At 31.6% G+C, this 20,266-nt stretch overlaps 1 protein-coding gene across 12 annotated transcripts in view; it reads left to right on the top strand.

Moving 5' to 3' along the window:
* CEP290 (centrosomal protein 290) overlaps positions 1 to 20,266 on the top strand; it is an 86,932-nt gene that overhangs the window by 60,381 nt on the left and 6,285 nt on the right. For 11 of the 12 annotated variants that reach the window (XM_025040987.1, XM_015598444.2, XM_015598446.2 and 8 more), the window contains 10 exons: positions 1,421 to 1,642; positions 1,990 to 2,112; positions 6,559 to 6,704; positions 7,043 to 7,198; positions 10,171 to 10,294; positions 14,856 to 14,990; positions 16,148 to 16,234; positions 17,684 to 17,848; positions 18,365 to 18,487; positions 19,449 to 19,621. In XM_025040987.1, the coding sequence (XP_024896755.1) occupies positions 1,421 to 1,642; positions 1,990 to 2,112; positions 6,559 to 6,704; positions 7,043 to 7,198; positions 10,171 to 10,294; positions 14,856 to 14,990; positions 16,148 to 16,234; positions 17,684 to 17,848; positions 18,365 to 18,487; positions 19,449 to 19,621 (1,454 nt within the window). Of the gene's footprint in view, positions 1 to 1,420; positions 1,643 to 1,989; positions 2,113 to 6,558; positions 6,705 to 7,042; positions 7,199 to 10,170; positions 10,295 to 10,761; positions 13,341 to 14,855; positions 14,991 to 16,147; positions 16,235 to 17,683; positions 17,849 to 18,364; positions 18,488 to 19,448; positions 19,622 to 20,266 lie in introns of those variants that run through there. The other variant, XM_015598447.2, reaches the window with a different exon arrangement.

Raw genomic sequence — 20,266 nt, 5'->3', positions numbered from 1 at the left:
TAAGAAAATTTTTGATAATTCCATTGAAAGAGAATCCACTCTTTTGGGGGGGGCGAGGCGGGGGACAATAATGTCTCAATGTTCTACGCTGATTATAACCTTTATTTGCAGAGGATAGGCCATTATAGACTACTCTTCCTAACATAATTAAATTTAAGAAACATTTTACTTATGATTTTTACTTTTTATAGATAAGTGAGATAAGTGTGTAGAATGTTTTTTGTTTAGTTTTCTTTCTTTTGCCATATCAGAATTTTCTATCTAGTCTTTGCTAGTTCATGATCTGAATTAATTACCATTCCCTTTTTACTCCCTGAAATAGTTTATGGAAATTATATAGTCCTTGATATTTAATCTATAGAGCTGCCTGGCTCTGCCTAGCTCTGAAGTCTTTTTTTTTAAGTTATCATATTTTGGCAGTGTATTTTATCATTTTCTTACACGATTGTTAGTGTTGGCAATTTAAACTTTTTTTCCAAAACATATATATTTCATAATGATTTTCAAATTCTGGGTAAAATGAAAAATCTTTTTACCTGTTGTTTTTGTTTGTAATTTTTATTTACTCTTGGTTAATTTGTATATGCCCTTCACTGCCATTTAACTGTATGAGGACTTGATTTTACTCAGATTTTTAATCTCCCATTGTACCTATCAAAATTATGAATATAGTTGATGTTAAAAGTCCATTAAGTAATAAATATATAAACAGGAATAATCTTTTGTTGATGTCTTTTTTAATACTTTTCTGTTTGCCTGAAATTCTCTTCTGAATTCGTCACATTCACGTTCTTTTTCTCAAAGCCTTTTCTGACTTCTCCAGGAAAGTTTGCTTTTCTTCTAATAGCATTATAATGCTAATTTCCTATTAGTGTTATTAGTAATACTTTTGGCCTGTAATAATTTATTCAACAAAATATATATTATGTTGCCAGTATCTCCATCACTGTTACTGTATAGGACAGCTAGGAACTGCTTTCTGTATATACTTTTTTAGGTATACTGTCTAGTATTACAAGTTACCCTTTCATGCCTTGTCTTTACAAAGTAGATTCGAGTCAGAGATTTTTATACTACTCTTATGCTTCACAGAGTTTAAAACATTATTGTATACATTGATATGTACTTGTTTCAGCCATAATGAAACATTTACTTATTTTATAAAATTTTGGTTCTTGGTGTTTGTTCAAGATGAACCTCTTCAGACTGTTTTGTTTTATTTTTTTTCCTCAAAGTAGACTTGGTTCATTGGAAATGAAGATGGAAAATATATGTAGTTTGTCATTTTTTTTTTCTTGTGTACTTAAACATTTGGATTAAAACTTTCTTAAGTTTAATGGTATATTTTCATATTATATTGCTTTTATCATTGATACTTGGTGATGATTTATGAATTAAACGTTTCTTTATCTTATATCAGTCACAAATTGAAGATTTAAATGAAAATCTTTTAAAATTGAAAGAAGCTCTTAAAACAAGTAAAAACAGAGAAAATTCACTAACTGATAATTTGAATGACTTAACCAATGAACTACAAAAGAAACAAAAAGCCTATAATAAAATGCTTAGAGAGAAAGATGGAATCGATCAAGAGAATGATGAACTGAAAAGGCAAATTAAAAGACTAACCAGTGGATTACAGGTAATTTTATATTTAATTGTGGTCTCATGTCTTTGATTTATAGTATATAGATAGCAGTTGATTCCTACTTTTTAATTTTATATAATTTGTTGAAATTAGCTTTCACAACACCTTGATTAATGTAGCTAATTTCTTCAATGATCTCTATTATATTTGTAATTTTAGGGTAGCATATCTTACTAAAATGCAGAAGCAGCTACCATGTTATATATCAGTAGTGTTTCCACTATATTTGGAAAGTATAGTAAGCTGTAAAGTCAGAAAATTTCTGTGAATGGAATATTTGTTGTGTATTTTGTTTGATACATTTTTACTTATAAAATGTTCAAATACATCTTATTTTTCAGGGCAGACCTCTGGTAGATAATAAACAAAGTTTAATTGAAGAACTCCAAAAGAAAATTAAAAAGCTGGAAAGTCAACTAGAAAGAAAGGTGGATGAGGTTGAAATAAAGCCTGTTAAAGAGAAGGTATATGAAGAAACATACTCATATGGACTAAGTTAAATATGTAATCGATGAATAGCTAATATACTATATTAATTTGAGGACCTAATAACTATAAATGATGCTGGGTAAGATACATAAGTCTAAGAGAAGTTTCTGTTCTTTAAGAATTTACTATACTTGTGGAGACACCTGTAATGTAACTCTCTTTTATTATTAAATTTATTGGGATTACAGTGGTTTATAAAATTATGTAGGTTTCAAGAGTCCAATTCAGTAATACATCATCTTTATATTGCATTGTGTGTTCACCACCCTTAAATCTCCTTCTGTCACCCTATATTTGACTCCTCTTTGCCCTTGTCTACCACCATCTTTCCCCTTTTTCCCTCTAGTAACCACTAAACTGTTGTCTGTATCTGTAAGTTTTTCTTTGTTTGTCTTATTCATTTATTGCTTTCAATTTTGTGTTCCACATATGAGTGAAATCATATGGTTCCCAGCCTTTTCTGTCTGACTTATTTCACTTAACATGATAATGTCAGGATCCATCCATGTTGTCACAAATGGCAATATTTCATCTTTTCTTATAGTTGAGTAATAGTCCATTGTATATAAGTACCTCAGCTTCTTTATCCATTTTGATAAAAGGACACCAGTTTCCATGTCTTGGCCACTGTGAATAATGCTACAGTGAACATAAGAGTGCATATATCTTTATGGGTAAATGTTTTCAAATTTTTTGGGTAGATATCCAGAAGAGGGATTGCTGGGTCATATGGTAATTCTATTTCTTAATTTTTTGAGGAACTTCCATACTATTTTCCATAGTGGCTGTACCAATTTACATTCCCACCAGCAATGTGTAAGAGTTCCTTTTTCCCCACAACCTGTCCAACACTTGTTATTAGTTATTTTGTTGATAATAGCCATTCTTACAAATATGAGGTGATATCTCATTGTGGTTTTGATTTTCATTTCCCTTATAGCTAGTGAAGTGGAGCATCTCTTCATAGTCTGTTCGCCATTTTCATGTCTTCTTGGGAGAAGTGTCTGTTTGGGTCCTCTGCCCATTTTTTTTCATGTTTCTCACTGCTTCTTTAATTAGATTGTTTTTTTCTTGTTGAGTTGTATGAGTTCTTTATATATTTTGAATATTAGCCCCTTATAGAGGTGTTGTTTGCAAATATATTCTCTTGGTTGCTTCTTTGTCTTGTTGATGGTTTCTTTTGCTGTACAGAAGCTTTTTAGTTTGATATAGTTTAGTTTGATATATCCCATTCATTTATTTTTGCTTTTACTTCCCTTGCCTTTGAGATCAAATTTAACAAATCTATTCTAAATTCAAAGTCCATGAGTTTAGTACCTATATTTTCTTCTATGCAGTTTATCGTTTCAGGTTTTATATTTAAGTCTTTGATCCATTTTGAGTTAATTTTGGTGTATGGTGACAGATAGCAATCTAGTTTCATTCTTTTGCAGGTGGCTTTCCAGTTTTCCCAGCAGCATTTATTGAAAGGCATTTTTTTCCCTCCATTTTATGTTTTCGGCTTCTTTTTCAAAAATTATTTGCCCATGTATATGTGGGTTCAGTTCTGTCTCATTGGTCTGTGTGTCTGTTTTTCTTCCAATGCCATGATATTTTGATTATTTTTGCTTTGTGTAGTATATTTTGAAAATGCAGTAAATTTGCAAGATACAAAATCAATATACAAAAATCCATTCTGTCCCAATATACTAACAATGACATCATATAGAAAATAGGTAATAGGGTTAAATGTTTTAACAATATATTACAAAAAAATGTTTTCCCTGTGAAAATTCATCAGTGTCAATATGATTTTGGTTAAGATGTTTGCATTAATATACATAGAACCACAGCATACTTGTTGTCAGAAGCTTCATTGGGAAAACTGCAAGATCACAATGTCTTTACTCTTCTAGATTGCTCTCTTTGCTGCCTCTATACTTGGGCAGATGTCTAATCCTTGGATACCGGTTCCTAACCTGACTCCTATCAGAATACATCAATAGCCGTGTAGCTTTGCCTGGACTCCTAACATCCGTGCTTCACTTATTTCTGCTTAAAATAGATAATACTGTTTGCATTGCCAGTTTCTCAAGATTATTTTCATAATGAAATATAATAATATGTCAAAGTCTTTTGTAAGCCATCATTTTGTAAGCCATCAAATCCATACCAGTGTGCAGTATCATTACTAACTAGAAAAAGAGAACACAGAGGGTTCCACTAATATTAAAATCTATATCCAAGAATCTAGTGAGAATATTCTTTCAGATTCCACAGTGCTGAGCACTTCTAATATATGAATGTTTTTATACCCGAAGAATGCTTTTGTATTGAAGTTTCAACACCTTTTTCTCTGTAAACAATGTTTGTAACCTATTTATATAACAAAACCCACCCTCATGCCTTGCAGTTCTATTTTCCTTATGCAGCTTTACTTTTCTCCATAGCACTTATCACTGTGTATCTGACATACTGGAGATTTACTTAGCTGTGTGTTCATCTTTTGGACTGTAAGCTTTGATGGCAGGAACTCTGCCTATGTTATTTACTGTTGTGTCCTCAGCACCTAGAACAGTCCTTGGCACGTGGCAGATGCTGAGTATTTGTTGAATGAATGAAAATTTTAAAATGTAATAACATTATTCTGAAACTGATGCATAAGAGGATATTGGTACAGAAAATATGAAAAGAGAACTTTTCTCCCCATCCTCTCTCCTCCCCCTTTTCTCCCATCTCTCATTGACCCTTAGTGACATTTGTCTTTGTTGTCTTTGTTGCTCTTGTTCATTTTTAAATTACTTCAGCTTTTTTCCCCTGAGTCCTTCAGAGGGTAGTGTCAGGTGGAGTAGGATTGCTTAATCCCTACAGAGCCTTGTATGCTGCAGAATTATTTACTCACATACCTTATTCTTCCAACTGACATCTTCCTGGAGGTACACAAAATTTCTTGTATATATTTCAGAGAAAAAGAAGTTAATGACTATCAAACACTGAAGTTTTTACATGTTTTTAAAGGATATTTGTTAGCTGAACTAAATAAAAAGTAAAAAATTACGTAGTAGAAAAGATAATTTTGATAGGGCAACTTATCTTAGTTGGCATTTGACTTTAAGCTGGGTATTTGACTTTAAATTATGGTTTTTAACCCTTTCAGCCCCAGCATTCTTTTTTATAGTAAATATAATATTTCATAATGTCCCCTTTACTATTCCAAATGAAGGTCATTGTTAATATAAATTAGTACCTACATGCATAATTTCAAAAATGACATTAAAAGTGCCCTAAATGAAATATAAAGGAGAAACATAAAAGGAAAATAATTTAAAAAAATAATACATATGTTTTTCATATTTTAACATATAAATGCACTGGCATGACTACACATATGAAGTAGTCTTGTCCTTACACCTTTAGGTAATGGTAATGTGATTTCAGATCTACAAATACAGGCTGATACAAATGTATTCTATTGGCAGCTCATATGTCACAATGGGATTGCCATTTGTAATTTGATTTCCAAAATGGTAAACAATTGTTAGTACAGTTTTCAGCAAAATGATCTCTATAGACTTTCTTTATATATGGCTGTTGTTTCCTAGAAAATTTAGTATATATAGTAAAACCATTAAAATATTGCTTGGTGGAATGAAGATATAAGTTCTTTGCTCAAATAATTATGAACAGAATTTTTAGCTATATGAATGTCTAGTAGGACATTTGAAAGTTGTTCAGTACATGTATTGTTCTGTACTTTCCTTAGGCACTTTATCTCAATTATAACAAGCCATGACACCTACTTCTGAAAGGCCCTAGTTCTCTCCCCACCTGCCAAACACTTATCACCAGCTAACATAATTTTTCTTTTCTTGTTTTTTGTCTATATTGTGCTCCCTTTCCCTAATCCACTCACCTAGCCAACATAAACTAGACTTCTAATTCCATGAAGACAGAGTTTCCTGTTTGGTTTATTCATTGCTTTTATTCCTAGTGTCACATGGTTAGCACAAAATAAATATCTGTTGATTCAGAGAAGTAATATATACTGATGATTTGAAAGGTCCCTGATGTTAGGAGATTGCTATGGGGTGACAAAATTGGGTTGGTCATTTATACATATAGAGTCTTTGTTAGAAGCTTACTGTAGTCATGAACATCTATATTAAAATCTTAACGTAAAGACTTCCTTAAGGGTATTGGTATTAGTCCAGACTGTTCTCCAGAATTCCATTTGTCAAGTTGTAGAATACAGAATACTTAAACTGAAGGGCATTTTTGCTAATGGCTTGGCATGCCTCAAGATTGTAGAAGTTAGAACCTATTTACTGATCTTCTAGGAAATATTGTTTTACCATTGTTATAGTGAATTGTAATTGATAACTCTTAAAATGGAATTAAAAATAATATTGGTAATTTTCTTCCTCCTTTATTATTATTTACAGAGTGCTAGAGAAGAATTAATTAGGTGGGAAGAAGGTAAAAAATGGCAAAGCAAAATAGAGGGAATTCGAAACAAGTTAAAAGAGAAAGAAGGGGAAGTCTACATTCTCACAAAGCAGTTGAATACTTTGAAGGATCTTTTTGCCAAGTAAGTTTAATATAAACCTAATTAATTATGTGTAAAGTCTTTAATTGACTTAGAAGACATAATTTTGTTATACTTGATAACAAAAAATTTCCTAGTTTCAATTATCATTTATTATCTATGATTCCCTTTTTTTTCTTTCTTGAAAATGTGTTTTAAATATATTTTAACAATTTATAAATGGAGTTTCCTATAATTTTCAAATACGTTAGCTCATAGCAAATATAGAATGATCTAATTTTTTGAATATTGGTCTTGTAATGAGTAAGCTGCAATTTAATAAACTGAACAAGCCAAACAGTGGATGACATAGTTTAATGCTTCTATATTAAATCCCACAGAGCTGATAAAGAGAAACTTACCTTGCAGAAGAAACTAAAAACAACTGGCATGACTGTTAATCAGGTTATGGGAGTGCGAGCTTTGGAGTCAGAAAAAGAGTTGGAAGAATTAAAAATGAGAAATCTTGAGTTAGAAAATGACGTATCATATATGAGGTAAGGTATTATATGAAAATATGCTGTCCATTATAATGAGAGAAAACTGGTTGACCGTAGAAACTGATAAAATAAACGTGTTATTTTAAGCTTGGGTTCATCATGTTTTCATGTGAGTTGAAATAGTCCTCTTTCTTTGTATGCTACATAATTCTGTTGTATTCTTGAACTTTTGAATATTATGTTGTATGACTCTAGATCTTGGTTAAAATCTATGGGAAAATGTAGATATTTTCGTTTTAGCCAGCAGTTGGTCTGGATAGGTTCAGGCCTCGAGTTCCAACCTGTTTTCTGTGGGCTATGATTCCAATATCAGTTTTATTTCAAAGCCTTTATAATACTATTCACATCTGTTCTGTCTTTGTACCTCCCAGCTGACAGTCTGGTATGTGGGCCATTGGTTTTTTCTGTTAATTCAGTTCTCAGAGTCTTTGGTGTTCTGATAAGATCAGATCCATACATTCACAGCTCAAGGGTAAGCTCAGAAGTTCATAAACAAATTTATAGTTGTTTGAGCTCCTCCCTATCTGCAATATCCCTGATACTTTCTATTCCCCTTTTGGTGCTTTGAACCAAATCTAACACTTTAGCTACCCTGTTATACTGTGCACTTCAGCATGTTTGCACACATTTGTATCCAAGCAAACAACAGGAAGGTGGAAAAGGGGTGAGGGGAAGTAGCGAAACTACTTTCACCCTACACTCTTACCAATCACAGCTCTACTAGTTAGAGAAGATGATTCCCCTCTCTGAAAATTTTGCTTCCTTTGGGTTCCCATTGCTGTCTCTGCCACTGCCTATGGGATTGCTTGAGGGTTGGGCTATGGAAAGAACAGAAGAAAAAAATAATGAGGGATATTTGCACCATCTATGCTAGAATTTTCAGGCTTTCCTAGAGCTCCTTCCTAGCAGTCATATTTAATGTTTCAAGTGATGTTGTGTTCAGGCCAGTAAATACTGGAGGAAAAGAAAAGGTAAATTCACCACCTGTTTACTGATACTTCAGATTCTGGTATTTTTGTCCCAGTCTGTAAACTATTTACTTCTCAGAGTCCTCAAGTAGATGCTCCGTGCATTTGGGAGAGACAAGATTGGATGCATTTAGTCCAGTGTACCTGGAACCAGAACCCCCTATGTCATTTCTTTACAGAGCCTTTGAGATTTTCTTGTTTTGCTATCTCTTTCGAAGCTTTGTCTTCTGACATAGTCATGCAAAGCAAAATAAAATCATGTCCTAACAATAGCAATTAAAACTATGTGTAATTTTCTATTTCATTCATTTCTTCGAAGATAAATTAGATTAGTTTTACCTAATTTGTTTCTTCCTCTTCTAAGTGATTACAAATGATCTGTAATAATGTTAATGTTCATCGTCCATATCTGGTACTACTTATTATATTTGGATATGAGGAAACTTACTGTTCTTAAATGTATTATAGTTTGTTTTCCTTTCTATTAATTTTCAAAAATTACCATTAGTGCTTCTTTATTAATGTATGCTGTTGTGGCAATATTAATGTAATATGAACATATGAACCTCAGCTCCTTTAGAGGAACACTCATCAGAGTCTAACTTAAATTCCAACTCCTTTCCTTTAAAGTCAGTTTCTTAAATCTTTCAGAATTTTTCTTGATGGAGATGGAAAAAGATGATTGAAAACTTCTTCTTTCTTTTGACATCTATTTATATATAGTTACTATCTGATCCTAGTGGTGGCTCCTTCCCTCCTTTTTTTTTTTTTCTTAGTCTAAATATATATTCAGAGCAAAACTAAACTCTTTTCTCCTATTCTCCTTTGCAGTTTTCAGAGGGATCAAAATATTTGTCTTGCACCTTCTAATTCTTTCAATGGTTTAATTGCTCTTTTTTTTCCCCCTAATAATGTGAATCTTTGTGGGCTAAAGTATTTGGAAAAGACTTTATAAAAGAGATTGAACCCATATTCTGTCAGTGCAAGTGTAAATTTCTGAATTTTATGAATCAAATCTAGATACTAAAAGGAGGAAGGACATTCCAAGAAAGCAGAACCCTTGCAGAGACATAGAGGCAGGAATAAATCATTTATGAGTAAGAGTGTGTTATTTGCCCTCGTAAAGGAAGACTTCTGGACAATTAGGTTGAACTGTCAGAGGGTCTGGTAGACCACATAGATGAGTGTAGGCTTGAAGTAACAGATTATTATCTGTCACAAGTAAGAGCCTTTTTAAATCTTTGAGCTTCTTGAGAAGCCCATGGATGTTAGTGAAATTATTATATAATGTTTTTAAAAGAATGAGTATTTTACCATTTAATCTCACTTATGTGTGGACTCTAAAAAACAACAAAAACAGAAACAGACTCATGGATACATAGAACCAACTGATGGTTGGTTACCAGATGGGAGGATTTTAGGAGGCTGGGTGAAAAAGGTGAAGGGATTCAGAAGTACAAATTGGTAGCTACAAAATAATCACAGGGATGTAATATACAGCATAGGTACTGTAGTCAATAATATTGTAATAACTATGTGTAGTGCCAGGTGGGTACTAGACTTATTGGGTGGGTCACTTCATAAATTATATAAATGTCTAACCACTAATATAAAATATTATTGAATGTCAACTCTAATTTTAAAAAATGCAAAATAAAGCCATGAAAAAAAAAAGTGGATATTTTAATTCAGCTACCTTATACAATTTCATGTAAATAGATGCATGTTCTTTAAAAATGTTGATGTAGTTCTATAAGTTAAAATACACTTTTTTAACTCATAGTTTAAAGAAGCCCTGCAATGAATCATCCATAGAGAATCTTTTTATGATATAGTTATGGCCTAATTTAATTATTGTAAAGTTTGCAAGTTTTGTAGAATTTAAAGTAAATACAGTGTTAATAAATACATTACATATTTTTTCTTTCTTGTATATTAATATAGTAAAACAGTGAAAAATTGAAGTTTGTGTAGTAAAGAGTCTGTGGTTTTTGTTTATAGGACCCATCAAGCTCTTCCTCGAGATTCTGTTATAGAAGATTTACGTTTACAAAATAGGTACCTCCAAGAAAAACTTCATGCTTTAGAAAAACAATGTTCAAAGGATACATATTCTGGGCCTTCAGTAAGTGTACATCTTTTCATTTTTCTGTTTTAAAGATTAGAAATGAAATAAATTTCTACCTTTATCTGGCCAAAACCTGTAGATTCTTGTCCTTAAAATTAATGCAATAAGTTCAACTTTTATTTTGACTAGGTAGTGATGTATATTATTTTCTTTAATCTTACTTATATAATAACAGTAAACATAAGATTTCTATGCTTTGCATAAAACTTCATTACAAATGATTTCTAGAAATTTTAAATGCAGTTGCCATGAGTTTTGCCCTGGCAAGAAATAAGTAGATAAAATAGGAAAATATGTTATAATATGTTATAGCATTATTTACATCAAATGTGTGCTGTTTCTAGTTTTTCTTTATAGAGTCATTAATGTAAAATTGTGTGTTGTATCTTATTTAAGTCACTTAGTGTGTGTATTTTCGTTATTTTTTTCTTCTTTTCATGTTTTTTCTCTTCTGCTTCAAGCAGAATCTGTTATGTGACACAACTCCGCTTACCAGTGTTAATAAGTACAGGCATAATAGTTTTCACAAAAGGAACACTTTACATAGGAACAAAAGAAAACCCATGACAGTGCTCAGAATTAAAAATGAGAAGGGAATAGTAGCCACTGACAACTTAAATTATCAGGTACCTAGAAATATTCTGCAGTATTACCATAATGAAGAAAAAAACAAAGCAGAAGATACTGTACATCCTACTGAATTAAATATATCTGAGGCAAGACCAAACAGTAAATCAAGTCCATTTAGGCCAACTAATGGTACATTGGCAGATTTTAACTCCAATTTTGAAAATGAACCAGATCTTGAAATTGAGAAAATTAATCAAGACTGTTGTGAAAATTTTCAGGAATGTAAAAACAAGGACAAGAATGAGCTAGGCAAGGATGAGAAAGAAAAGGGACACATAGCTGAAGATGTAAGTCACAACGGCCACGTGGATCCAGAAGAATCCTCTGGGGAGAACCATGATTATGGCACAGTTGCTGCTGCAGTGAATCAGTTTGCTAAGGAGGCTGCGCAGGCAAACTCTGAAACTGATGCACCAGTCCAGCCAAGAAATGACGTGTCACAGGTTTGAGTACATGGCAGTCTTTTATTTCTTTGTTAGCTGAGTTTTCTTATAGCAAGTAGTATGTGTATGTAGTGCAAATGGGAAAAAATTGTGTAGGATTTGTAAGAAATATTTACTGTTAATAAACTTATCCTTAAACTCTAACATTTGACTAGTACTTACAAAATTAGTGGTTATACATTTCTAAATTCATTTTAGTACTCTGTTTTACTACTGATGCTCACTTAATATGATTAGATAACAAAATAACAAAAATTAGAAGTGTTTGCAATTATATTTTGTATATATATGATGAAAATATTCATCTTCTCCAAAAGCTTGTAAATTGATGAGTATCTTAAATTTGTTGTGTTTTCTGTTCTAATCTTCATTCAACATTTAATGTGTATCATATACAAGGACATAATATGAGAAAAATTGTTTCTAGTTGGAAAAGAGATGAATTCTGTTTTTAGTATACTAAATTTCAGGTGTTTGTGTTCATACCTTATGTATAAGACATAGAGTTCTAAAGAGTTTGAGAAGGTAGGCTAGAGATTGGAAGTTTACCAACTGGAGAATGAAGGCTAGGATTTGATCAGTTTGTGTATCTGGTAAACAAGCAGTCTAAGATGTAAATGTATCTACAATGAAAGATATAAATACAATGAAATGTTCTGCTCTTTTGGTATTAGTGTTGTGTTTGATGCATCAGAGTTGTAAAGAAGGATGAAAACTAAGATCTTGGGTTGAACCAGGGAAGGGGTCTTTGGAGATGTGAGATTAGGTAAAGTATTGCCGAGTAAAGTTAGATTGGAGGAGAATTAAGATGAGTTGATAAAGAAGTAGAACACTGTAGTTAAAAAATTCTGCTGGGGATAGGAAAGCAAGAAGAATAAAATAAATTGTAGAATTAAATGGTGGTTTTTCCAGTTATAGAATGTGTGTATATATGTCGGCAAACCACTTATAATGGAAAATGAACCTTAAGAAGAATGAAAAACCCTGAAACTCAAAAAAACTAATTTTCATCATATAAATTTCACATATAGAATAATGTTAGGAGTATCTCTGGAGGAGTTAAAATCCTTTGATTAAATCATTCCACTAATCTTTGAATTTTTAATGTATGCTTAGGGTGTTTAAAGTTTTAGAAATGCATAAAAATATATTGTTAAAAACTGAATAAGTTCATAGAAAATATAGTTACAATATTTTTGCTGATAAAATATAGGTATAATTAGAATATTTCATATGTAGATTTTAACATGATGTGATGAGAGGGAACTTTAAGCACATTTATCATATAACTGACTTCAAAAGAATCAGGAAAAAAATCAGGGATGGCAAATTATAAGAGTATGATGCTTACATTGAAACTCGGACTGCTCCAAAGTTATAATTTAAAAATGGTATGCATCTATGGAAAAGAAAACTCTAATAAAATGAAACAAAATGTTGACTGTAAAATGTTTGAAAATATCTAATAGACCAAATACTATAGGTATGATTGTAATCATTATGATTGTCAGAGATACTGGACCCATGGTCCTCTGAATATATAATATAAAGTAATATTAGAGAATATTCATTGGGTATTGTATCAGCTACTATGTAATGCTTTACATATGTTAAAATTAAATGGCACTTTCAAAATGTAAAATAATACACATTTCAGGTACTTAATTAGTAGAAAATGAAAAGATATATATTTTTCCTACTTATAGACAGTGGTCAAACTTTTAAAATCAGTCTTAAAAAAATGGGTCCTATTCATGCTTTCAAATATTCCAAGTTGACATCACAACAACCTTTATCCTAAATGATAAACTTTTTATGTACAGAGTGGTATCAATAAAATGGTGTTTGTTTACAAAAAAAAATTAGAGATGTTTGTTCACCTTAGAAATTTCTAATGCAGCATGCTGTAAAATCTCACTACAAGTAAAATTTCACTGTGGTAAATATCAATAAAAATTTGTTAAACGATGCTGTGTGAGATTCTAGTGTACAAGTTCCTTCACTGGTCTTTTTGCCATGTATTATAATAGGTGCTTTTTTCTGAAGAGAAAAGGGAGCTTACATGTATTGCCATCTGTGTTTTATTAGACGCTGTGCCTACATTTAATTTTCACAATACTTTGCAGAATATCATTCGTATTTTACATGAGAAGCTTGGAGAATAAGTAACATCTCTAGTGATCAGGGAGATGGAGAACAGGATTTAAATGCTGGTCTAACTCTACAGTTTATGAATTTACTATGTACATACTACTTTTGGTCAGTTTACATTATGGTACAAAATAAGACATTTGCTCCCAATTGAAATCAAATAGAATTTACCTTTTTTCTTTTTTCTTTCCACCTGAGATACTCCAGTCACCTAAGTCTTCAAAACATCAACTAAAATTGAACATTTAAATGTTAAAAGAAAATGAATGAAAGTAACTTAATTCTTATTTCATCCCATTTTCCAGGTTTATAATGCTTCTTTTTCCCACTAGATAATAAGTAATTGAGAATTCGAGGCTTCTCACTTTATAGAAAAAAGTAGTCAAGCACAGATTTCTCTTTCACATAATCTGTAATTTAGAATGAGAAGTAAAATCGAACATAAAATAACCCAAGATGGATTCTTGCCAAGAGAAATACAAATATAATGTTACTGTATTTCAGAGGAGTTACTGATTATTTTAGCTCAAAGAATGAGGAAAAACTTTTTGAAGGAGGAAAGAATTGAGGCACTTCTTTTTGTAGGCTTGTGTGTGTTAGCTTGCTATGGCTGCCATAACAGAGCATCATAGATTTGATGGCTGAAAACAAATTTATTCTCACATTTCTAGAAGCTAGAAGTTCAAAATCAAGGTATCAGCAGGGTCAATTCCTTCTTTAGGCTGTGAGAGAAGTATCTGTTCCAGGCCTCTCTTGTCATCTTGTACATAACCCTCTTCTTCCTGTGTATTCATATTGTCTCCCTTTGTTACATGTCTCTGCATCCAAATTTCCCTTTTGTTTAAGTCATTGGATTAGGGTGCACCCTATTTTTTTAACTTGATTATCTCTGAAAAGACCCTATCTCTAAATAAGGTCATTCTGAGGTAGTGAGAGTTAGGATCCCACCATATGAATTTGGGAGTGGGGTTGGGGGTGAAGCATAATACAATCCATAACAGATAACAATTATACTTTATTTTTAGATTAAAAAAAAAAAACAAATTACATTTGTCATTATGAGAGTATATATGGAGGCCATTATATGTGTGGGCATTATTGTTATAATAGACTTTGCTTTCTATATTAGTTAAAATACTACATTACTTTTTCGACTGCAAGTTTTATATTCCAACTTATTTATTTTTGGTTGTTTTCTCTAGAGCTCTCCAATTTTCTCATATTTCTTTGAGGAAAATTATTCCATTTTAGCATAGTGTTTTCTTATTCAGTATGTCTTCTGCAGCTTTTATTTATTAAACCTTAAAAATATTCCTAACTTCATTTTCCTGAAGACTTCAGAAATAGAATCTGATGATCATTGGCAAAGAGAACAGGAGCTTCAGAAGGAAAACTTGAAGTTGTCATCTGAAAATATTGAACTAAAATTTCAGCTTGAACAAGCAAATAAAGATTTGCCAAGATTGAAGGTAAATTTAACGTTCTTTATTATAGTTAGGAAATCTAATGCCTGAAAATCTTTTTCTCCTTGCTTAATTGTTATGCTTACCATATTAGTTTATGAAGAAGTCAAAAACTCATATTTATAAAGTACCATGGTAGTGCTATACTTTCTATATTTTTTCATTTAACAATTATTTGTTAAGGCCTGCTTGTGTCAAGCACTCTTCTAGGTGCTGGGAAACAGCAATGAAATAAATTCTTGCACTCATAGAACTTACATTCTAATGGAGAATGCTGATAAACAAGTCAAATATAGTATGCTAAGTGCCATGGAGAAAAAGCATGATTGGCATGAAGGGGCTGTGTGTGTGTCATGTGGGGTTATGGGAACTAATGTTTAAAATAAGGTAATAAGGGGAAAGGTTTCTTAATATCATGACATTTTAGCATCTCTAGGAGACAGGGATGGAAGCAGGTCATGCAAATACCAGAGTTCCAGACAACAGACATAATCAAATGCAAATGCCCTGAGGCAGAGGATGGTTAGTATATTTCACTAACAATTGTCACACCTTAAAATATTAGGCTATCTCTTAAAAAATTAAATCTTTAAATTAAAACTATATTAGGATAATTGTCTCTTTTAGAAATTTTACTTTGACATTTATAAAGAGTTTATCTTTAGTTTTCCAAAACTTATCCTATTTATGAGAATCTTTTTTTTCTCTTGGCTGGCTAATTGTTTCAGTTCTGTTTTCCAACCTAGAATATTAGCAATCTGTTAATTCAGTGGTAATCGTATAATTATTTTCCACTTTTCATTCTGAGTTTTGCACTGCTAGAACCAGTGTGTGAAGTTCACTTTGTTTCTCCATACCATATGGGTCAGGATCAACATATGTAATTTATGGTACGGTTAAAATCAGAGTCTTAAACTCAAATTTATATTATATATTAAGGCAACAGTGTGGAAAACATGTCTTGAAAATCATATACAAAATATTCTTGTATTTATATACTTTAAGTCAACATTTGTCTTTGTTCATAATCCTCGTTGTTGCTCTGCAGACTCATTGGTCAGTTTGGCTAATTGAAGAGATTGCAGGTTCAGGTGAATTGTTTCTTTCTTTTCAAATGGCTATAACTATGTTAAATTGTTAACATATTTGCTTTAATTTTATAGAATCAAGTTAGAGATTTGAAGGAAATGTGTGAATTTCTTAAGAAAGGAAAAACAGAAGTTGAGAGGAAACTTGGCCATGTTAGAGGGGTATGTGAGAATATGCCATATATTTATTTTGGTTTCAGAACTGATAAGCTAGAAAAGAAAAATAAGTTTAGATACATCATAACAGTAGTGATATGCTTTTACTAGTGTCTACAGTTTCAGTTTTTATTCTGCTACATCTACAATGTAAAACATTTAAGCTTTTCTCTGTTTCAAGTTAATGTATTTTATCATCTGTCATACCTTATATGCATTTTATTTCACTTGGGCTCCACATTATCTTTTTTTGTTGCATGTCTCTCTACACATTGAAAACATTTAACTTTCAGGAATCTGCCTTCTGTTCATTGAGGTAACTACTAAGTGCTTCTTGGTCCAGTTCTAACATTTTGTAACTGTATGTATGATGTCCATGGCAACTCTGTAAATAGGTTTCTCTTTATATAGATATATATATATATTTTTTTTAAAAAAATATATATTTTTTCTTTTATTTTTCGTTCCATGTTATTTTGTATTCACTTTTTTCAATGAATAAATGTTGCTTATGAGGTCAAGACTAGTAATTTAAGCCCCTGTTGATCTCATGTTAAGTGGCACAAGTGGAAGTAATCATAATGACAAAAACTTTTTCAAGTAATAACATTAAATATATCTTATTTTTACCAAAAAAAAATATTGAGTGTTACCAGAAAAGTATTTAGGACATACATCTTATTGATAGTCAGCAACATTCATTTCATAAATAATCTATTTGTTAATTTACCTTTTTTATCTAAGTTTATTATGAAAGCATACAGCATTAAAATTAGGTAAAAGTTTATATTTTGGGGTTATTCATTGCACAGTATGAATACTGACTAAAATGTCAAAAACAAGGTTATTTGACTTCACTTTTGAAAAACTTTATATTTTAAATTATAAACAAACTTATTAATTGGTGACCCATCTCTTTTGATAACTTTATACCAGGTTTTTTATTTTAGAAGTCTCTTCTATTTATATTGGACAGAAACTTAATTTCTAATCAATGACTATTAAAGAAAATTACCTCTATTATGTTGCAATTCAAATTCAATAACTCATGATCTCTTTAAAGACACAATTTTTCTTTCGTGATTTTATTTCATATAAAGAAAACTCTGGTATACTGGAATGAGCATTAGTTAGCTAAAGAGAATATTTAGGTTCTTGGGTTTATTCATTTGCAACAGACATCAAAGCTAGAATACCTGATCTGTTACTTAGTAGCTTCATGACTTCAGGAATATCAAATTCTTTGAGTCTTGATATTCTAGTATATAAAGTGAGAATTATACTTCCTAAATCATAGGGTCATTATAATGATGGCTTGAAGTAATATAAGCTTTGGTTTCAAGTGTTAGGAATCAAAAATATGAGTATAATAATGAGCCTGCTATATTGTTGGTACTTTATATTATACGCTCTAAAATATTTGATTAAATAAAAAGTTAATATATTCTTTTGTAGTCTGGTAGAAGTGGAAAGACAATCCCGGAACTAGAAAAAACCATTGGTTTAATGAAAAAAGTAGTCGAGAAAGTTCAAAGGGAGAATGAACAGTTGAAAAAAGCATCAGGAATACTGACCAGTGAGAAAATGGCTAATATTGAGCTGGAAAATGAAAAATTGAAGGTAATATTTTAAATGTGATCCTTTGTATGTACTATTTTACTTTATAATTTTTATTTTTTAGGAAAATTTTAAATATACTCAAACTATATAAAATAGCTTTAATGGATGAGTCAATTATTTTACACTTATTGGACGCTAAGAGTAGTTAGAGTTGCTCGACTTGGTCATATTATTATTTCTTGACCAATGGTTCTTACTCTGGCAGCATAAAATAATTACCTGTATCTGCTTTTTTAAATATAGGTTCCTAAGTCCCCAGTCCTGAGATTAATTAGATTCCTCTGGAGTGGGTCCTACCATAGGTATTGGTATTAATTATTTATTTTTCAGTCATTAGATCATTCTAATGTGTAGCCAGGGTTGGAAACCTCTGCTGTAGATGACCACTATTAGACAGAAGACTTTAATTCTACTTATATCAAATATGATTTTTACAACTACTTTGAATTAAGTTTTATAAGTTTACAACATCATCTTTTATTTCATTGTTTTGATAACATAGTTTTTTTTTACTAGGCTGAATTAGAAAAACTTAAAGTTCATCTTGGACGACAGTTGAGCATGCACTATGAATCCAAGACCAAAGGCACAGAGAAAATTGTTGCTGAAAATGAAAGGCTTCGTAAGGAACTTAAAAAAGTATGACTGTTATTAGTGATTATAATTATTGTTATGCTAATTAATACACCTTGAAAACCCCAAATGAAAACATTGATGAGCATGTTTATTCAGAGTAGATATTAAAGGATTTAGGAATCATGTTTTCATGCCTGCCATCTGTTTACCATGAGGAACATTAAAAATAAAAAATTAATTAAGAAGCAGTATAATGTAGAAGGTACATGGCTGGGATTCACATCCTAGCTCTGTCACATTCTAGACATGGTAACTAGGTCAGGCTACTAACTTCTCTCTATCCCCAGTTTCCTCATCTATAAAATTGGGAATAGTAAGTATATTTCACAGTGCTGCTATAAGGTTTATGTTGTTAGTATTTGTACACATGACTTAGAACAATGTCTGATGTACAGTAAGGAGTGTATGAAACTGTTTTGTTAAACAAACAGTAAGATTCTAAGGAGTAATATATATTCCTTGTCCAGACAAATAGGCATTATTTATATGGATGATCCAGTGAATAAATTGAAATTAATATTTTTAAACTAGTTATCTGAACCTACTGTGCTTTGAATGTGGATGTTGAATAGTGAAAATAATCTGTAGTACTTACACAGAGTTTATGCTTATAGGTGGGTCTCTAAGTATTAGAGTCAAAACAAAACTAAAGACACAAACTATCCCATTATTCTGTAAATATTACAAAGATGACAAATTTAAGGTGACCAAATAAAATGACAAATTTAAAGTAACAACTAGAGTAAAATACTTGTAAATATATTTTTTTAATTAGATCTGTTGTTCTAATTATTATATTGCTGTTTCGGAGTAAAGGAAACATTGGATTTTTATTGGAATTTTAATCAGCATTTAGAACTTGATTACTTTTTTCCTAATTTATAGTGATAATTTTGAATGTATTACATCTATGACAGCATTGTTATGTTTTACCATAATATACTAATTTAGTTTTTAATGATAGGAAACTGAAGCTGCAGAGAAATTGCGGATAGCCAAGAATAATTTAGAGATATTAAATGAGAAGATGACAGTTCAACTAGAAGAGACTGGCAAGAGATTACAATTGGCAGAAAGTAGAGGTCCACAGCTTGAAGGTGCTGATAGCAAGAGCTGGAAATCAATTGTAGTTACAAGGTAAGAATAAATAGTTTAAAACTTGCACAAAGTTTAATCAGTTCTAATTCAGCCATTATTATTTTGACAGAATATAACACTATTCTGATTAACTTAGTCTTTCCTGATTAACTGTTTGGTTGTTTATTTTACTATGATACTTATTCTTTTCTTGTCCTAGCATTGCCAGTCTTTTTTCTTCCTTAAAGTGTTTGACTAGTTTGGGTGGCAGGGCATGGGACAGAGGAGAGCTGGAACTGGGCTGAGGGTATTGGAGCTGGGTGGGCATCATGAAGCTGCTGTCATCCATGAGCCTGGACTGATGGTGCCCAGCTTCTCCTGGGTGCTGCTTTTGTCCAGCTACAACTCAACTTTTTTGTTGTGTTCATTTTGTACAAGAATAAGCCAGACACAATTGAGCTGTCTGTCGCACTCTGTGACATACAGGATCTGGGCCGTGCTAAAATTGTAGTGTTACATTCTGGACATCTTGTTCTTCAAATAACCCCAATGAGACAACTTCAGCAACAGCTTTAGTGTCTTACTGGCTTCTGCTTTCTGGCACTTGATTTTTTCCCATTCCATGAACCTTTTCTACAAATATGTGCGATCCTGCCTGTCAAATAAACTCTGTGGCTATGAAAGAGGTGATGTTTACAACCCTGG

This window comes from Pteropus alecto, unplaced genomic scaffold (genome assembly GCF_000325575.1).
Source record: "Pteropus alecto unplaced genomic scaffold, ASM32557v1 scaffold76, whole genome shotgun sequence".
NCBI classification, from domain to species: domain Eukaryota; kingdom Metazoa; phylum Chordata; class Mammalia; order Chiroptera; family Pteropodidae; genus Pteropus; species Pteropus alecto.
Note: the sequence above shows the minus strand (reverse complement) of the source record. Positions and strands in the feature narration are given on the sequence as shown.